This window comes from Melanotaenia boesemani, chromosome 4 (genome assembly GCF_017639745.1).
Source record: "Melanotaenia boesemani isolate fMelBoe1 chromosome 4, fMelBoe1.pri, whole genome shotgun sequence".
Taxonomy (NCBI): domain Eukaryota; kingdom Metazoa; phylum Chordata; class Actinopteri; order Atheriniformes; family Melanotaeniidae; genus Melanotaenia; species Melanotaenia boesemani.
Genome location: NC_055685.1, coordinates 3,924,588 through 3,944,439, shown reverse-complemented (window position 1 = coordinate 3,944,439; position 19,852 = coordinate 3,924,588). Strand labels below are relative to the sequence as shown.

At 42.5% G+C, this 19,852-nt stretch overlaps 2 protein-coding genes across 2 annotated transcripts in view; one reads left to right on the top strand and one right to left on the bottom strand.

Annotated features, from left to right (window-relative positions):
- Window positions 1–157: 157 nt before the first annotated feature.
- rrp36 (ribosomal RNA processing 36) lies at window positions 158–13,653 on the bottom strand. Its single transcript, XM_041983100.1, has 8 exons — window positions 13,551–13,653; window positions 12,376–12,779; window positions 3,674–3,806; window positions 3,500–3,566; window positions 3,313–3,417; window positions 3,153–3,230; window positions 2,754–2,871; window positions 158–627 (listed from the first exon to the last, which is right to left on the bottom strand). Exons 2-8 carry the CDS (start codon window positions 12,764–12,766, stop codon window positions 476–478), a joined length of 1,044 nt encoding a protein of 347 aa, XP_041839034.1. The 5' UTR covers window positions 12,767–12,779; window positions 13,551–13,653; the 3' UTR covers window positions 158–475.
- A 1,319-nt stretch (window positions 13,654–14,972) lies between these two features.
- The window catches only part of LOC121638342 (apoptosis-stimulating of p53 protein 2-like), a 32,767-nt gene continuing 27,887 nt past the window's right edge, over window positions 14,973–19,852 (top strand). Inside the window, exon 1 of the mRNA XM_041983068.1 lies at window positions 14,973–15,360. Coding sequence (XP_041839002.1) covers window positions 15,352–15,360 — 9 coding nt within the window. The 5' untranslated portion in view covers window positions 14,973–15,351. The remainder of the gene's footprint in view (window positions 15,361–19,852) is intronic.

Genomic DNA, 19,852 nt, shown 5'->3' with positions numbered 1-19,852 from the left:
TGGTTTCTCTCAGACATGTTTAGTTTATCAGTTGTGCAACATCAGGATGAAAATCAGATTATTTTACACAAGGTTTCAGTTTTTATCTGCAACATTTCGTCAACAGAGGAAAAACCCATCAGAGCTTTTTTTATCAACATCCTATTTACTCAAATTCTTTTTCACAGACACAAACAAATCTGGTGTAATCTTCAGGTGAAAGTAAAAAATGTCATCATGAGATTCTTTTGCTTTGCACAGCGACAGCTGAATCATGACGACATACCTGGACATGTTGGAGCATCTCAGACTTAAATATTCCTGAACCAAAAAGATTTATCTGTTAGCAACAGTAGATGAATTAACCCTGACAGCGAGATGAAGCCCAACAGCGCCATCAGCAGGGTGAGTCGCTTCATTACAGGATGGCAGAAGGACAAAGGTCTCCTCGCTTCTCAGCTGGTTCTTCTTCGGGTGTTTTCAGGAACTGAGACCTTCAGGCGGCCTCCTTCTTCTGCAGCTGTCTGGGCAGCTTCCTGCGGTCCTTCACAGCGTTCCTCTTCCTTTTCTTGCTCAGGAAGTTCTCCAGTTTACCACTCTTCTTCAGCTCCTGGAATTTTTCCACCAGCTGCAGCTTCCTCTTCTCAGCTAAAAAAGATGGAGGGAAAAAATATTTGAAACACACATAAAAAAAAAAAAAAAAAAAACCCAGCATGTCGACACTAGACCTGAACAATATGGAACAAAAACTAATTGTGATTTTTCTGACCAATATTGATTTTTAATCTTTTAAATTCCAGCTTCTGTTCAGTGTTCAAATAAACATATTTCTAACCTGAGATGGAAGATTTACCACATGTAAATATGAACGGCTCTATATTCCAACGTAAATTTGAGCTGTGAACGGCTTCATTTACCAACTACATGATGCAACCTGTGGCCAAAAAGCTTAAGTTTCCTCCAAACCAGGTTTCTACTTTTTTCTTCTAGTAAAAGCTAAACACAACGTTATTTATCTGATTTACACCACAGCCCCTCATTTTTCTCTACATGATTTCTGCACACAGCAGAGTTTCACCCAAGCAGCAGCCTCCGGTGGGGAAATGTGAAGCTTATGTGCAAAAAATTTCAGTTCAGCCCTCATCCACTAGGGGCTGGCTCCAAAACAGAGCAAATCCCCATAGACTCCCATGTTAAAAAGACCAACTTCACAGCAGAAATAAACATGTTTAAAGCCTGGTACAAAAAACATTTTAGGATTAATAGGTCAAGTTTACCTTCACGAAAACTGTGAGGGGGGTGATTTGTTTTTCTAACTCATCCGTTTGGATGTTATTTAATCTTAAAATTCGGCATAATTAGGGGCGTGTCCTTGTGATTGACATGTATCCAATATCCACGGCAAGAAAGGAGAGTGTAGCACAACCGCGGTTTTTAGCCGACTAACAGCGTGCCTTAGCTTTAACCAGCCAACCTTCATTAGCTGGTTAGCTCACGTTAGATCCGAATTGGTTCAGTTAGCTCTTAGCTACAGACAGCTCAGAGTATGATGGAAGTCAATCATCCACCCCCAAGCTCACACCCCCCCACCCCTCTCTCAGCTCCGCCACTTTGCCCATTTTTGTATTTTCTGGGAGCGACAGCAGACGGGACGCTGCCAAGATGGCGATGGTAGGAAATGCCCAATGAGCTTCACTTTTGGGCTTCAGAACCCTACGGATGATGTCACAGAGGCTCCGCCCATCTTTTATATACAGTCTATGGTTTCACCTCAATATGCAGTAAGTAGCACGTGCACACAGGTGTGCACATTCCCACCAGCAGAGAATGCATCTCGGACAATATGAAGCTTCATCAAGCTGAAAATCAGACAGATCCTGGTATTTTAAACTCTCCCGGGGAGGAGATGCTGAGACTTCATGTCCATCACACAGCTGAACAAACTGGATCTACGTCATTTCTGAGTCGTATTACAGCTGAAAATAGATCCAATATTTGCAGGTTAATTTAACATCAACATGTTATCTGAGATCTGAACTGTGTGAAAATTTAGAGTAACTCCACTCTCTCCCACCCTCTTGATGGGCTTTGCATCCCCCACTGGTGCAAAGCCCACCAGAGAATATAAGGAGGGGGAGTAAGTCACACTTTTCAGCCTGACCAATAAAGCAACAGGATCTTACTGGAACGTCGTCCCAAAAATCCTTTTATCCCACATCTTTCACTTTGTCATCAAATGAATCCACATTTAATTTTCCTGAAAATGTGTTTTCCTACAGACGGCTTGAAAGTACCACCCTTAAATGCCAGTTTTCTAACCTGGTCGTCTGCAGCAGCAAACCCTACATCTCAGGAGACGTACAGATGTTTGCTTGTTCATTCATGCGACGCTGCCAGCTAATGCCAGCTAACGTGTTCCCACATGAACAAACCAGCAGTCTGAGGCAGCTGTGACGCGTGGAACAAACTTTATAGCAGGAAATATAAAGATGGAGGAACTTAAATGAAGTAGAGGCTTAAAATGATGTTTCTTTTCAGTACAGGACTTTAAAGGCTTGAAAGGGGACATGTGGGATGATCAAAGTACCACAAATTTAACTTTGAGCTGTTTATTTATTCCTCAGACTTTCTAAAAATCACGATACAAATATTTTCTTGATACAGGGTCTGTTGCTGTGGCGTAACAGAGAGGGAGATGTGAAGGTGTCTGACTTCTCTGCGGAGAGATATGAGGTGTAAACACAAACCAGCTGACGTGTTAAACTGGTTCTTACATTTCTTGAGGAAGAAGGGTCGTCCACCCTGACCGGCTCGCTCTCTTTGCTGCCTTTTGAACTGCAGCTCTCTCTCTCTCTGCTGCTCTCGGTGCTGTCTGGCTCGCTCCTGGTTCTCCTGCAGAAAGGCGACACATTCAGAAGCCACCTCCATCACACACATTAAACACTCACAGCTGAAGTAAAATAAAAACACTCTTCTATTCAGTCCATTTTCTGGAGTTGTTTCCAGATTGTTGGTTTTTCTCATCTTCACAACTTAAAACTCCAGCTGGTAAAATCTTCAATACCGCTCAGTTTAACAATAATAATTTAATCCACTGAAACTGCATCAAAAACAGAAGAGGAGCTTTTCTTGTCTTTAAAGGAACACAAATAAAGAAATGAAGAAGGCCTCACCAATCGCCTCAGCAGGAACTGAAGCTTCTCCTTATTCTGGTTGTTCTTCTTCGTCTTCTTCAGTCGTTTGTGGATGATCTGCACACAAACTCCACGTTAACAGTTTCACCCTCACAGCTTTTCACATGCAGCCTGCGAGCTTCTGTTTCTCTTCGCTCACCTCTTTCTCTCTTTGTTTAATATCATTAATGAATTTGTAAGTCTTCTCAAAAATTTCAGGTTTATATTCCCCAGACAGGTCATCAAATCGAGGATCTCTCAGCGTCTACAAGAGAAAAACCAGCAATTCAGAGGCACTCGTCAGATTTGAGGGTTTGACCTTAAAACCAAAGGTTTTCTCCACTCACTGGTTTCTTGACGGGGACGACCTGACGTAGGAAGGGTGCTGGCCTCTTGGCTGAGATCTCCATCGGTCTAAAATCACAAACACGTGTTAATAATCTGGAACATGTAGACTGTGCAGACTCTTCCTTACAGAGCAGGCAGCCAGACTTAGAGGGTAAGAGAAAACTTATACTCACCGGTTCTTGTTCAGCCGTTTCTTCTTGCTGGTTTCTGGACTCTTTTTGCTGCCGTAGGCCACCTCATTGTAAACCTTGGTTCCCACCTTGTTCTGTAGCTTCATGATGTCCTCAAATGACATGTTGGACAGTTCTGCACCGGGATGAGAACAGAGTAAAGAACTGTTTATTAGTAGACCTTTGCAATTTTTATCAGGTCCTCACTAGCAGGGTGATGAACCCATTCATCTGTTTCATTTTCTGAATAATAAATTTTAATAAGTTTTATTGGACAAGCTTGTTTTTAAGTGTGCATCTGTCTATCTACAGCCTCCTGTGGCCTCTGGAGTAAAAAGAGCCTCAAAAATGTCTGTTATCACCAGCAATCAGTGAACCTCCAGCCTCCAGGGGGCAGTAACTGGTCCACCACAGCGTTGCAACACTAAACACTGATGAATAAGTAGAGGCGCTTCATCCGAGTTGTTTTCAGACTGAACCAGATAAGAGTTAAGTGGCTGTTAGGTCACTGAACATCTGGTTTAAGGAGCAGAACTGACCTTCCCCCTCGCTAACGACAGCTAATGCAGCCTCATCTTCATCCTGTCTCTTCTCTCAGGTCTCCCTAACGACAGCTAAAGGCCCATTTATGCTGCCTTACATGCGTGAATAGCGTAGTTCATTTCAAATGCTGCCATACGTTGTCGTCCCCGTACTTCATGTGCGTTTTGCATTGCCATGGTCAGTTCCTCCACTAGCGGAGGAGTTCACTTCCATGAGCCGACATTAGATTCAGGCACCGTTTGGTGGCAGTAATGCGTCGCTATAAAGTTTTGTCCTACCGCCTGACATGCCCTAAACATTTGCATATAATAAATTCAAAAGCTCGCAAAATTTCTACAGTTGTTGTCCTCATCTTCATTCTTCTTCTGCTTTTTTTGTTCCCTTCTTGGTCATCTTCTTCATCTCTGGTCTGTGTCTTTCTCTGGTCGTACATCAGCTATTCTGCTCAGCACTACCCCCACGATTTCCGGTGGTTCTGTCCGTCTTCTGCACAAAGCGACGGGTAGCTAAGCTCTCTGAAAACGGACCAAATTATGTTTATAGCCGATGCAGAAGACGGACGAAACTGCCCATCCGTCTGCGTATTCGTCTTCTGAGTCGAGCATAAATGGGCCTTAACCCAGCATCATCTTCATCTTCTCTGAGATTTCTCAAGTCAATAAAAGTCAGTCTGATGATGACTCTTTTTCTCTTTTTTCTCTCTTTCTCCAATAATGAATCAGCTGTGGTGTGTTCAAAATGGCCGGTGTGCTGATATCCAGTCCTACCACACGATGTGGTGCGTAGAGTAAAACTCAGCTGTTACATGATGCTATGTAACAGCTGATACATAAAGTTATGAAGGGCTGCAGAGCAACGACGGCTCCTGGATTGTACATAATAAACATCACTGTGGAATTAAAATGAGTCGGAAACAGAGTTTTTAGAAAGTTGCATTGTGCTACTTTAAATGCACAGCAGTCAGCAGATTTTTTACAGCTGCCAGCGGGACTTTCTCCATAACGAGAAGTGAAAACACATTGCTACCTCATTATTTGTTGTTTTAATTTTGTTTCTTTAATTCCGGCCATTTCATTGCTTTTGACCATAACAATCAATATGCCCCCAAAACCCCAACGCCCTCCCTGCTACGACATCTCAACAGGAAGTATCTAACGTACGCCGCCGGCTCGTCAGTCAGATCACATCTTCATCCCAACTGGTCATATCTCTCTCACCTTTGCAAAAGCATATCAATCAAATCAATGATTACAAGTGGAGATAAATGTGTGTAAATATAAATACTGTACAGCAGGTAAGTTATTCTTTGGATTGCAGTCAGTAGGTTCAGCAGGTGGAAACATCGCTTCTCATTAATAAATAAATGTTTAAATCCACTGTTGTTAGTTTATTTCCATCCATCCATTTTTTGCTGCTTATCCGGAGTCGGGTCGCGGGGGCAGCTGCCTCAGCAGGAAAACCGAGACTTCCCTCTCCCCGGCCACATTCACCAGCTAGTCCGGGGGGATCCCGAGGCGTTCCCAGGCCAGCCGAGAGATGTAGTCGTTCCAGCATCTCCTGGATCTTCCCCGGGGTCTCCTCCATATGGGAAGTGCCCGGAACACCTCACCAGGGAGGCGTCCAGGAGGCATCCTAACCAGATGCCCGAGCCACCTCATCTGGCTCCTCTCGATGTGGAGGAACAGCGACTCTACGTTGAGCCCCTCCCGGATCACCGAGCTTCTCCCCCTATCTCAAAGGGAGAGCCCGGCCACCCTGCGGAGAAAACTCCTTCCATTTATTTACGTCTAATAATGAAAAAACAATTTTACCCTTTTCAGAGTAAAATTTAAACGAAGAGTCACATTTTCAACAGTTTCATCCAGATGGCTCCAGCACATTCACCTGAGCAAGCAGGTGTGTTCAAAGATCACATTTTAAACATGCTTAAAGCCCACTTAAAATAAGATCAAGTCAAATAAAACGCTAAATTATTACTTATCCAATTATGTGATTATCAGAATAATCAACAGATTACTCCATCACTAGCATAATTAATAGCTATATATATATATATATATATATATAATTACTTATGGAAATACCAGTTAGAAAAAAAAAGTGCAGTAATTGTGTACCAGGTGAATCTAAAATGTTTAAATGTCTGAATATAACAATGCAGCCTCACACCTGTGTTTTTAACACTGTTCAGGTGTTAATCAGCCTGAATGGATGTTAACAACAGGCAGAAACTCCATTTTACAAACTTTTAGCTCAGAAACAGAAGCTTATTCCACTGCTCTCGCCACCAGGACGCAGCCTGTTTCATGGACATTTGTACCGATGTGATCTCTGGCTACGAGGGGAGTGCCATATAATCTTGTTCACAATAATATCAGTAAGGAATGAAATGTCATAATGTCACACATTTCTGACGTGATGACATCATCATGACAGTCAGTTAGGTGAGTTTACTGCTTGAGTTTCTGTCTTGGTTTCGGGTTATTGTTTACATTGCTGGTGTGGGGCTCTGTCGTTAGCACCTTCTCTCTTCAACCAGTTGAGGCCGTGACGCGGGTCACACCCACTGTGTACTGCTCAGGGCAAAGCAGATAGAGGCGGTTTCAGCCGGGTGCAATCAAGCAAAGTGTGCTCAGCTGTGTCAGCTCCAGGTACTTTTCCACACATGGTGCGCTGAAGCGTCAGCGAGGCGTCAGCCTTTGTGTCAGCCCACGTCGGGTTACGACCACAAAGGGTAAAGACCTGCGAGTCTACCTGCGCGAGTCCGCCGAGCAAAGGCACAAGCTTAACGCTCCTCACAACTATATTAATGCACAATGTGCTTCAAACCCATCCCTGTCAGATATGGGTACAGACCAAGACGTGTCACCCATAGACACTGCAATCCGCAAAACCTGTCCTTTCCAATGGCATGCACATCAGTCACACCCTCTGTTACCTTTGGTCTCTGGAACTGTCAGTCCGCAGTTAACAAAACAGAATTTATCGGTTCATTGATAAATCTCTCTGACATTCAGGTCCTAGCCCTGACTGAAACCTGGATCCGTCCAGAAAACACAGCTACACCAGCTGCCCTTTCTGTCAATGCAGAATTTAGCCAAACACCTCGCTCAGCTGGACGAGGAGGTGGAACAGGCATTCTTATTTCTAAAAAGTGGAACTTAACTTCTGTCCGTCCTATGGCTAACTGCTCATCACTTGAGTATCACGCAGTAAAGGTCTCTACACCCATCACTGCATACATTCTGGTCATTTACCGCCCTCCGGGTGGCAGTATAGCTGAGTTTGTCTCTGAAATGGACATGATTCTCTCTGACATTCCTGATGATGGCACACCACTAATTGTCATGGGAGACATGAACATTCACATTGACAAACCACAGGCAACTGACTTTCTGGCTCTTATCTACTCTTTCAATCTCAAACGGGTTCAGACTCCTCCAACACACAAAGCTGGCAATACTCTTGACTTGGTGCTGACCAGAAACTGCTCCACAGCCGACCTGTCCGTCACCCTGCTGCACCTCTCAGACCACTTCCTGGTTAAATTCTCTGTCTTCCTTCCTCATGTCAATCAGGTGGCTCCAAAAATGGTGTCCTACCGCAGAAACTTGAGATCCCTCAGACCTACACAGCTGTCTGATGAGGTTTACTCTACCCTCCCTTCCCACTCAGACTTCTCCTTACTGTCTGTTAATGAGGCTACAGAAACACTCTGCTCCTCTCTCGCCTCCTCTCTGGACAAACTCTGTCCTCTGGTGTCAAAACCAGCCAGACAAAACCCTCCCAGTCCATGGCTCACAGAGGCTCTAAGGGATCACAGAGCCGGACTCAGGGCGGCAGAAAGAAAGTGGCGCAAATCAAAAGAACACGCTAACTTGTCTGAGTACCAGCAAAAACTTGTAACTTTCACATCCAGCCTAAAGGCGGCCAAGATAACCTTTTATCAGAACAAGATCCGCAATGCTCCCAACACACGACAACTGTTCATGGCGTTTAACTCTCTTCTATCTCCACCACCTGCTCAGCCTCCCACTGTGCTGACTGCAGAAATGTTTGCTTCCTACTTCACTGAAAAGGTTGCTACCATCAGTAACCAATTCACTGAGCATGACCAACTCAGCCTTACCAAACCAGCTACTGGTGCCTCACTCTGCTCCTTCCGCTCTCTAAATGAGGACGAAGTCTCTAAACTTCTAGTCAGCTCAAAACCCACAACCTGTCCTCTTGATCCTGTTCCCTCTGACATCCTGCAGAGCATTTTACCTACAGTCAAATCTGCAGTAACTCATATTATCAACTCCTCTCTTAAATCCGGTGTCTTTCCTTCTGCCTTCAAGCAAGCTCGGGTTACCCCGCTGCTGAAGAAACCCACACTCAACCCAGCCCAGGTTGAAAACTACCGGCCGGTCTCACTGCTTCCATTCATGTCTAAATTACTAGAGCGTGCCGTCTTCAGTCAGGTCTCACAGTTCCTCCAGGACAACAACCTGTTAGATCCATATCAATCTGGATATAGGCAAGGTCACTCTACTGAAACTGCTCTCCTGTCAGTTACTGATTCCCTACGGCTTGCCAGATCCACTGGTCAATCCTCAGTCCTTATACTGCTGGACCTGTCGGCTGCCTTTGACACTGTCAACCATCATATACTGTTCTCCAAACTCTTAGAGCTTGGCATCTCAGGATCTGTCCTCTCGTGGTTTACATCCTACCTCACAGGGAGATCATTCAAAGTATCTTGGCGAGGGGGCGTGTCCAGATCACATGGGCTAACAACAGGGGTGCCTCAGGGCTCGGTGCTCGGCCCTCTTCTCTTTTCCCTATACACCTCCTCACTCGGTGCAGTCATTAGCTCTCATGGTTTCTCCTACCACTGCTATGCAGATGACACTCAGCTTTTCCTTTCTTTCCCACCTGATGACACAACAGTCTCAATGCGAATATCAGCATGCCTTGCTGATATCTCTGCATGGATGAAGGATCGCCACCTTCAGCTAAATCTGTCCAAGACTGAGCTTATTGTCTTCCCAGCCAGTCCTTCTTTACCGCCACAGATAAGTGTGCAGCTTGACTCAATCACACTAGTGCCTACATCTTCTACCAGGAATCTTGGTGTCATGGTAGACAACCAGCTGACTTTTAAGGACCATGTTGCCTCGGTTTCCCGGTCTTGCCGATTTGCTCTCTACAACATCAGGAGGATCAGACCCTACCTGACTGAACACACGACCCAGCTCCTGGTCCAGGCTCTGGTCATTTCACGCATTGACTACTGCAACTCCTTACTGGCTGGCCTGCCTGCATGCTCAGTTAAACCTCTGCAGATGATCCAGAACGCAGCAGCACGTCTGGTCTTCAACCAGCCCAAAAGAGCTCATGTCACTCCGCTGCTAATTGCTCTTCACTGGCTTCCAGTTGCAGCACGCATCAAATTCAAAGCTCTGCTTCTGGCTTACAAAACAATAACCCAAACGGCTCCGGGCTACCTTCACTCCTTAATCCAGAGCTACACTCCCTCTCGAAACTTACGCTCTACCAGCGAAAGACGCCTAGTGCTCCCACCACAACGTGGCGCAAAATCAGTAGCTAGACTCTTCTCCTCTGTTGTTCCCCGGTGGTGGAACGATCTACCAAACTCCGTCCGATCCGCAGAGTCCGTATCCACTTTTAAGACCAAGCTAAAGACTCAGTTGTTTAAGGAGCATTTCCACATTTAGCTTAACTAAATGAGTCAGAAAGATTTGTCCAGCTTTTTGGCTCAACCAAGTACTGAAGAAGCTGTGTGCACTTATGCCCAAGATGATATTGTGTAATGAAATCATGCACTTATGCCCAATTTGATATTATGTGATGAAATCATGCACTTATGACCTAGTTGATATTGTTTGATGAAATCGTGATCCTGTATTTAAATAAAATGACTAAAGAAAAAAAAAAAAAAAAAAAAAAAAAAAAAATTATATGCACTGCACTAGCACTACATGACAGCACCTGGGTCCAACTGGACTCAAAAGCGGTCTGACTATCACTTAATTATGACGTCCCATCTTGTTTGAATTCATGCTTGTGTTGTTCTTCCTCTCAAATGTAAGTCGCTTTGGATAAAAGCGTCTGCTAAATGACTGTAGAATAGAATAGAATAGAATAGAATTTTCACGCGCCTCATACAGCACAGCCAGCGAGCGAACGGGGAAACATGGCGGAGCAAAGCAGAGATGAGTCGGGTTGTGCAGGACGTAGAAAGCTGATTTCAGCTCCGTCACAAAAAACAGTGATATCTACAAAACACTATTATTATTAAAATATTTTCACCATATAATGATCTGTTACTTGTCGCGTGTTCAGAATGACATTCTCACTTTGTGGCTTTCTGGAAGTGACCCCAGGTCTGATGTGGTCTACATGCAAATAGTACAGAAATAAATAAATGAGCCTTACATGCATTTTTTTTTAAATATACAATAAAGGTTTTACAAACCAGAAGCTGTGTTATTGAATCTACATGCACTGTACAATAATTCAGTCTAGATCTGAACATCTTTCGTCTTGCAGTTTTCATCAGGACCTGGTCTTATGTCGTCAAAGTGCCTAAAAAAAAGTAGTGGAATCTCCCTTTGTATAAATCACAAAATCAGAATCTCACTTCACGTCAGGCTGACGAACCTTAACCCACACTCACCGTCCCGGTCCAGTTATTTATCTGATTTAAACAACAGCATCTCAGACTCATCTCCTCCACCCGATGCTCAAACATTCAAACACGTGCACGTCCACGCAGGTGTGCACGGTCCCAGCAGCCTGCAGACAGCATGTTGAAAAACATCTGGCATCCATAACAGATAAAAACCAGCTTCAGTAATTTCGCTCCATCCCACCAACAGCACTGACGTTTACAGCTGTTCACGAACGCCTCTGCTGTATCATATCTGCAGTCCAACATCGTTCTAGACCAGGGAGGGTCAAACACCGGTCCTCGAGAGCCACCACCCTGGAGGCTTTTGTTATGTTCCTGCACACACATCTAAGTACAACAGCTTCTTGTCAACTTCTACACAATGACCCCCTCATTTCAGTCAGGTGTGTTGAAGCAGGGAAACATTTAAAACCTGCAGAGTTTGACACCCCTGGTCTGGACTAAAGCTGGATTGCTCATTTTCTGGGGCCCCGCTCAGCTTCTGTTAGGTTAATAGTGTGTTTAAATGAAAGCAAAGCTGCATTCCTCTCACATCATTGGTAGATAAAGTAAAAGTGACAACTGTCCCCGTTAGTGCACACTAAGGATGTCATGATTATTTAATTTTACAATTAATCGTGGTATTAAATGCCACATTTAATTACTTCTTCAATAATGTCACTTTCCATCAACGATCATGTCTGAAGCGTAACAGCAGATCAGCACAACTTCCCCCCCGAACGAAGACAAAGTCATGTGATTTATCCAACGGGTCATGCTGTAAATGTAAGGTTGGACAGCTGTCAGAATCTTCATCAGTAACGAGGATGAAGTGGTTTTTAGTGGACTGGGTTGACTGCTGTGACAAAACACTGATATGCCCAAAATCTTTTTAATCTGGAATGAGTAATAACTGTGTTGTTTATGTTTATGTTAATGGCTTAATTCCACAGATTAATCTCTTTGGATTAATGTGTTAATTTTGACATGCCCTAATAAAAAATTAAGAAAAATTAAAGACCTGTTCGGAGTGTTAATGTGATCTTACACATTTAATGTTGGGAAATGAATTACACAGAATAATCCTGACAATCGTAAAATCATGATTATTAATAGTTGTACCAACAAAACCTGTAATGGTGACATCTCTAGTGCACACATTCAGCCATGAAATTGTCTTTTTCTTTGATTTTTCAACACAAAATCTGCACGCCGGAGATCCGGCACGGTGCTGGAGTACTTTAAGCCCTGAGTATCGTCATCAAGTTATTCTAGAAAAATGTTGTGATAAAATTTTTTAGTAATATCATCGACTCCTGCGGGTTACTGCGCAGTAACAATGACATGAGGATCCTTCAAAAGTAAAAATATGTGACGTTGTAAAGCTCTACATGTGGGCTGCCTCCGAATGTAGTCCCACCTGTACAACGTCTTCACTCAGAGCAGCTTTCAGAGATTGAAATCAAGAAGCTGTGGACGTTCTCACCTTTCCTGATGTCATCTTTAGTCTGGATCTTGCTGCTCCCACCTTCTTCATTATCATCTTCTTCATCAGAGGCTTCACTGATTTCATTCTCCTCTTCTTCCTCGCCATCATCAGATTCCTCCTCTTCCCCAATTTCAGATTCCCCTTCGTTTTCCTCTTTTTCTAAACTATCGTCAGAATCCTCCTCCTCCTCGCTTTCTAATTCCTCCTCAGCTTCATCTTCTTCTGCTCCTCCATGGTGCCACTCCTCAGATCCTCCACTTTCTCCTCCTCTCTGGGTTAGTAGAGCAAAGTTCTTCTCCACATCAGAGTCGTCATCATCGGTGCTGCTTGCCACATTCTTCTTCTTTGAGTCCACCAGTTCATGCTTCTGATTCTTTCTGCCCTTCATCTTCAATTTAGCCCTTTAGGAAAAGACATGCAGATGTAAGAAATAAATACGAAAGCAAGGAAAACTTTCCTCAATGAAAGATAAATCTGAAAGATAAAATTCTCCCAATTATTATTAAACCTGGTCTGGTATAATGTAACCTGCTAACCAGCTGTTGCATAATACTAGCTTAGCAACAGTGCTCAAATAATGTAAAAACGCATTGTTCTCTATTACAGAACAAGTAAAACATCCCGACTAAACCAGCAAACACCTGATGAATGACTCAAACTGGTAATTAAAGCCCTCTCATCGAACAGATGACCGTTCACCAAACTCTTTACAAAAAATGTAGAATTTTGTTAATTTTTTACAAATCGGTAAGTTATTACAAGACACCTTTTAAATATAACCATTTTTTGTCTAATTGACAGACACACTATCATTCGGTCTTTGTTGGGTAATAAAAGTCATTATTGTGATAAAGTTATGAATATGAAAATGAGCAACCTTCACCAACATTGTTTACACACTGCAAGCGGAAACATGTCATGCACAATGTTCTCTTTTAAGGTGAATTTACATTTATGACATGTAACCTTAAAGATTAGCGAGATGAGTTTTAGAAACAGAACATCTTTAGTGAAACGTAAAATAATTTAAATAGAAATATTTAGTTTCCAGCTGACGCGCGTGAGGTTCGCTCAGAAAACTTAGCTCGCGTATTATTATCACTTCTCTTATTTCCATCAGTTTTTCTTATTTCAAACTCATTAATAGTTCAGAAAAATTAGAGCTGAAATACCTAAACAGAAAGCTGCTGTTAGAATAGTTATTGTCGATAATCCGTCATCCACGTGCATCCATCTTGGTAGGAACGGATGTTCGTTCAACACTTCCGGTTTCAAAATAAAGCCTCGGGTTGTTCTTCCGAGTTTTCCCTTCTCTTTTTGTGTCTTGCGAGTGTCTGCGTTTTTTTTTTTTTTTTGTTTTGTTTTTTTTAAATTATTAAAGTAAATATAATACTTCCAAATACATTAAAAAAAATTTGTTACATAATTATGAAGTTGTGCATTATGAACAGCTCAAACTCAGAGTGTATATATATATATATATCGCGGGGGCAGCCACCTAAGCAGGGAAACCCAAACTTCCCTCTCCCTGGCCACATTCACTAGCTCGGGGGATCCCGAGGCGTTCCCAGGCCAGCCGAGAGATGTAATCGTTTCAGCGTGTCCTGGGTCTCCCCCGGGGTCTCCTCCTAATGGGACATCCCCGGAACACCTCACCAGGGAGGCGTCCAGGAGGCATCCTAACCAGATGCACGGGCATCAAAAGCCAGATGGCGGAATGATCATGAATCCATTCACGTGTTGTGGGTTAAAATAAGGTGTAATTAAGCTGAATCTTTCCTAATCAGGAGATAACTGACAACTAAACGGTTTGTTGCATTTGTGTGCAGGATGGATCCATGTTTTCATGATGTTTCCAGCAAATTCTGAGCCTAGCATCTGAATGTGGAGCTTAAATGGAGACTCATCAGACAAGCAACGTTTCTCCATCTTCTATTGTCCAGTGTTGGTGAGTGTGTGTGAATTGTAGCTTCAGTTTCCTGTTCTCAGCTGACAGGAGGCACCCGGTGTGTCTTCTGCTGCTGTAGACCATCTGCTTCAAGGTTGGAAGTGTTGCGTGTTCAGAGATGATGTTCTGCAGACCTTGGTAGGAACCAGTGCTTATTGGACTTCATGTTGTCTTTCTATCATCTCCAACCAGTCTGTCCATTCTCCTCTGACCTCTGACATCAACCAGACATTCTGGTCCAGACAACTGCTGCTCGCTTGACCATTCTCTGGAAACCCTGGAGATGGTTGTGTGTGGAAATCCCAGTAAATACTCAGACCAACAACCATGCCACGTTCAAAGTCACTTAAAGCCTCTTTCTTCCTCATTCTGGTGCTCAGTTTGAACTTCACTGTGTCTACATGACGAAATGTATTGAGCTGCTGTCATGTGATTGCCTGATTGGATATTTGTGTTAACAAGAAGTTGAACAGGTGGACCTGATAAGGTGTATAGTGAGTGTATATTGTTTTTCTTTTTTTTTCAATTTCGATCAGTATTCTCCAGATGGAGGTGTGAAAAACTCTATCGTGTTTTTAGATGTAATAATTTTTATTTTGAAAAAAATATCCCGGAAATGTGTTCCTACCTGCGCCGCTCGTGCTCGTACCCGCTCTGCGTTGATTGAACGGTGCAAACGCGCTGTGAGCCTGACTGATCGCGGATGCAGAGCAGGATTAGAGCCCAGCAGGGAGCAGCTTCAGCTCCGCCCGCCGCGCTTTGTTTTCAGCTCCACGTCCGTTTGCTTCTTCAGCTGGTTCCTCCTCTTTCTCTTCTCTCAAATCAGCTTTTTTTCTTTGCTCCAGAGGAGGAACCGGACAGAGAAGAAATAGATAGAGGGCCCCGCTGGAACACTGCAACAGGTTTAAAGGGAGCTGGAATAAAAGAAATTATCCTAAATATGATGGTAGCGGGTCCGCTGAAGAGAAGAACGGTTTGATGGTTTCAGCTGCAGCGTGGATGCGACAGAGAGGCGAGCAGCCAACATGATGCCGGTGAGTGTAAGAAAACTACTCATTTTATTGTTCATTAATACAGAAAAGTGCCTTCAGCTGCAAAGTGTCAATCTAAATCCGCAGCTGAATTATTTCCATGAACAGTGATCTGAAAAATGAGCTTGTTAAATTATAACTTTACATCTGCGTCTGTTTAATGTTCTCACACTTGCAATGCAAAGAAACTTCACCAAGAAAATTTACCCTTCAGAATATATTCTGGATTTATTCAATTCAGCTTAATTTGTACAGCACCACTTCACAACAAAGTCATTTCAAGTTATTTTTTACAGACATGGTCCAATTCATTATAGTCCAATTATAATCCAACTAAAACAAATATAATATATGATCCACATTAGTCCGATTTATATCTGTCTTCATATAAACCATAAACATAATTGTCTAGATAAAGGAAGCAGTGGATTAGATCAAATTTTCTTTTTGATTCAATCCTCCATCCTGAGCTACATAAGGCGCCAGTGGAGAGGAAAAAAATCCATCAGAACCTGAACCTGGAAGGAAAACCTCAGTTAGAACCACAACCAGGAAGGATGACCATCTGCCTGGAGCGGTTGGGGCATAACTCTAAGCCAGGGATTCCTGCTATGAAAGAAAAGAAATACAGTAAGCCCAGTGCATCATGGGACATCCCATAGCCCGCAATTTATCTCGTTTATCTACACCAGGGGTGCCCAAAGTTGGTCTTAGAGGGCTGTTGTCCTGCAGGTTTTCAATGTTTCCTGCTTTAACACACGTGACTCAAATTATATGGATCAAACAGAATATGAAGTTCTGCACAATGACTCGTTAATTTGAGTCAGGTGTGTTGGAATCAGAATCAGAATACTTTATTAATCCCAGAGGAAATTTTGTGCACACAGTCGCTCCATAGCAGACAAGAAAGGATAAGATAAAGACAGCAATCACAGTAAGAAAAATTACAATTTGTGACAATATCTATATAAACAGATACAGGATAAATCCTGCCAACATGTACTTAACTATCCATCAAGCTTAAGTTTATTCATATAGATGTTATTGGACCTTTTAAAACTCTGAACTGAGAATATTCCATTATAAAAGAAATCTGTTGTAAGAGGGTTCAGGCTGAGATGGAAGCTGTCCATTTACAGACATAAACTTATAACTAGATTTATAACAATTTACATGAAGTTCAAAAAGAGATACACACAATTATTAAAGGGACATTAGTCATTATCAACAACAGTGAATTTGAATGTAATTCAGTCAAAACATGCACATTTGAATAGGTTTTACCCCAAGTCATGCTGAATTACCTCAGTATGTTTACTGAGATCAGTATTTCTGTAGCTGATTCTCAGAGAAGCAGCAAATTTAATGGCCCTTATCCCAACTGGGTTTGACCTGTTGACCCTGCGACGTTATATCCAGTCTAACTGGTCCCTACGCTGCCCTCTATTGGTTACTCAAACACTGCAGTTTGCACACATAAGGTGTTAATTTCTGAAGAAACAAAACAACCCTTCAAACAAACACAGAATATGTGAGACAGCCATGATAAAAACATATATGTGTAATTAAAAGCAGGTATATTCTACATTATGAGAAAGGAAAAGCAGCAGTCCCAGGACGGATCCCTGTGGGACACCCTTCAACACACTAGTGAAGTTTGTCATGATACCTTCTGTCTGCTTGGACTCACAAAGTATGATTAGTTATTGATCATGTTGTTATTCACAAGAACATTAATTTATAATCACAATTTCTATTGTGATTCTAATTTCTGTTCATGATTGGTATTTATCTGGCTTTACCCCAGGTTTTTTTTTTTTTTTTACCTGGGGTAAAAACCAAAGTTTGTTTTCTTGAGATAACGCGAGGCCAGGCTGCTGGAGCTGCTCCTGGTTCATCTCAGAACGAACACAGTGAGACAAACATTCAGACTTTGTTTTCTCCATAACAAGCTCAATGATCCCTTTATCACAAGAATACGATCCTCGTTATCTGGAGGTAATGAGAAAAATAACTCATCATCTCAAGATAACAATTTAAAAAAGAATAATAGTCGAGCACGGCCGCCCTCAGCTTCCGTGGATAAAGTGTATTACAAAATGATTTTCATCATCAGTCATTTTCATTCCTCCCTGTTTTGTTAAATTTGCTGCAGTTTTTGTTGCTGTTGAAAAATGGCACAGATGTGGTCGCAGTCAGCAAAGTTAGATCCTTTCGCTTATAGATCATTTCTCATTTAGTGATGAAATGTTGAAAAATGATATGAAATAAACTTCATTTTCCTCCTGCTGCTCGTTGCTTTGGACATAAAGCTTGTGAGATGAGTGAACTTGGAAACATGGACAGCAGACGCCTCAAATGTTCTGATGACACAAAATATTTCGTTCTGACAGGAAATGAAGCAGTTTTCCATTTGACACTGACGCGCAGCAGACGAGCTGCGGCGTAGACTCTTACATCAGCAGTAACGTTAGCAGAAAACTACCGCTCATTTTAAAAGGTGGATTCTCCAATCGAGGAAAATCCAGTGTTGATATCAGAGTGATGTCCTGGTCTTCACCAGCCTTCATCTCCTGCAGAGCTGTGAACCATCCAGCTGCATAACAGCCGTTTCCACCTGCTGCACTTTGATTTACTGGATGTTTGCTTGTTGTTCACGTAGTTCTTTCCCCCCTATTGTTGCATGTTAAAAGGTAAATGAGAGAGGAACTTGATGAGGATTGTTTGAGGAAATAAAGAGTTTATAACAAGGAAACAGTGAGCTGAACTTCTCTTATAAATGTCACCATGTACAGATGTTATCATTGTTCTTCAAACAGTACCCGTGACTTTGTGCATGGTGTCGTGAGCAGAGGCAGAATCTGCTGCAGATCTTTCAGCGTGAGCTAACTTTTAATTCCAGGTGAGTGTGAGGATGACTCAGACTGAGAGAAGACGATAATGTTTCACACCTGCTGCTGTTAAAAGGCGCTACACCCCGATCATTGTGCGCCCTCATCATCCTCCAAGCAGCTCTTTGTGCTGCTTAGTAACCGTTGCTACAGTGACCAGAAACACACACACACACACATGCACACACTGCTCAAGGTCATACAGGAAGACTATTATTTTAGTATTCCTCAGGCGATGAGTATTTGTAACCTTCACACACTCGAAGGCTGCTGCTGACTTTTAGCTTTCACACTCCTCACTCTCATTCTGCTCCGTTTGGACTGGTTTCATGCTGGCTGCACTACCAGCTTCACATGTTCGCTGCACAGCTGAAAGCTGAGCAGTCTTCTGTTTTAACACTAAATCAGTGCTTTGCTTCACATAAATTCTGCTCTGGTTTCCTGCTGAGTGCAGCGGGGTGTGAAAGCATTTATTTTAGATACTGAGTGTCACCAAATAAATGGAGGGGAACTGCAGTCCTGCACTCTTATTTATAATTTTGTAAATTGGGCCACCAAAAAGTTACAGCCAGTTTGTGGGTGAAATTGCATCAGTGCAAAGGAGACAAAATGTTTCCAGCAAGTAGCTAAAAATGTTTTGGTTATTTTCTAACTAGTCAGTCTGCAAAAGAGGCAAAAATCAGTTATTTATTCATTTTATCTGCAGGTCAGACAGCGACTCGGCGCCAAGCCTCATGAAACAGGAAGCACTGAATTAAACAAACTTTATTAATCGTCAGATGAAGTGCATGTGTCAGAGGGAGGATAAATGACTCCTGGAAGAGCAGCTGTTCTCCACTAAATCACTGAAAACTCTGCATCGATTTGCCAACTGAACAGCAGCTTTAGTTTTTGTGAACGGACTGTGGTGTTTTTGAGTGACATCAGGTGAGCTCATCCCCACAGTGCTGCTGTTAGTTGAACTCCACATTATTAAATTAAAGCTACAGCTGTGTTTCACATCTGTCAGCTCTCCTGATGTCATGTGAGAGAAAATATTAAACCACAGTAAAATAGAAAACACATATTTTAGGATTAATGCGATTAGTCAGGATGGTTGGGACATGATATAGCCTCAAATATTATAAAAGAATAATAAAATGCTGGGTAAAATGTAGATTAAAAACATATTTTATTTCCAGTAGAACATAAACAACAAATCAGATGAAGAAACTGAGACATTTTACCATTTCATGGAAAATATGACCTCATTTTAAATGTGATGGCAGCAGCACATCTGTAAAATGTTGGAACAGGAGCAGCAAAAGGCAAATAACCATGTTATGACACAAATTCCATTTCCTGGTACGCTGGGAAGTTTTCTGAAGATCAGTCATTTCTCATAGTCAGTTTGTAGATTCTTTTAACAAACAGAACAAAGGGAAGGATTTCATGCCAGCAACAGAATAATAAAAAGTTTTCAAAAAAAGGTAGAAAGTGCAAAAGTTTGCAGAATGTAACAGAATCCTGGAAAAACACCCAGGATTGGATATAAAAGCAGCATCTGCGGTGCAGCAAGAGTGGCTCATGGAAGTTTTTCAGCAGCTACAGAGCAGTCTGAGAAC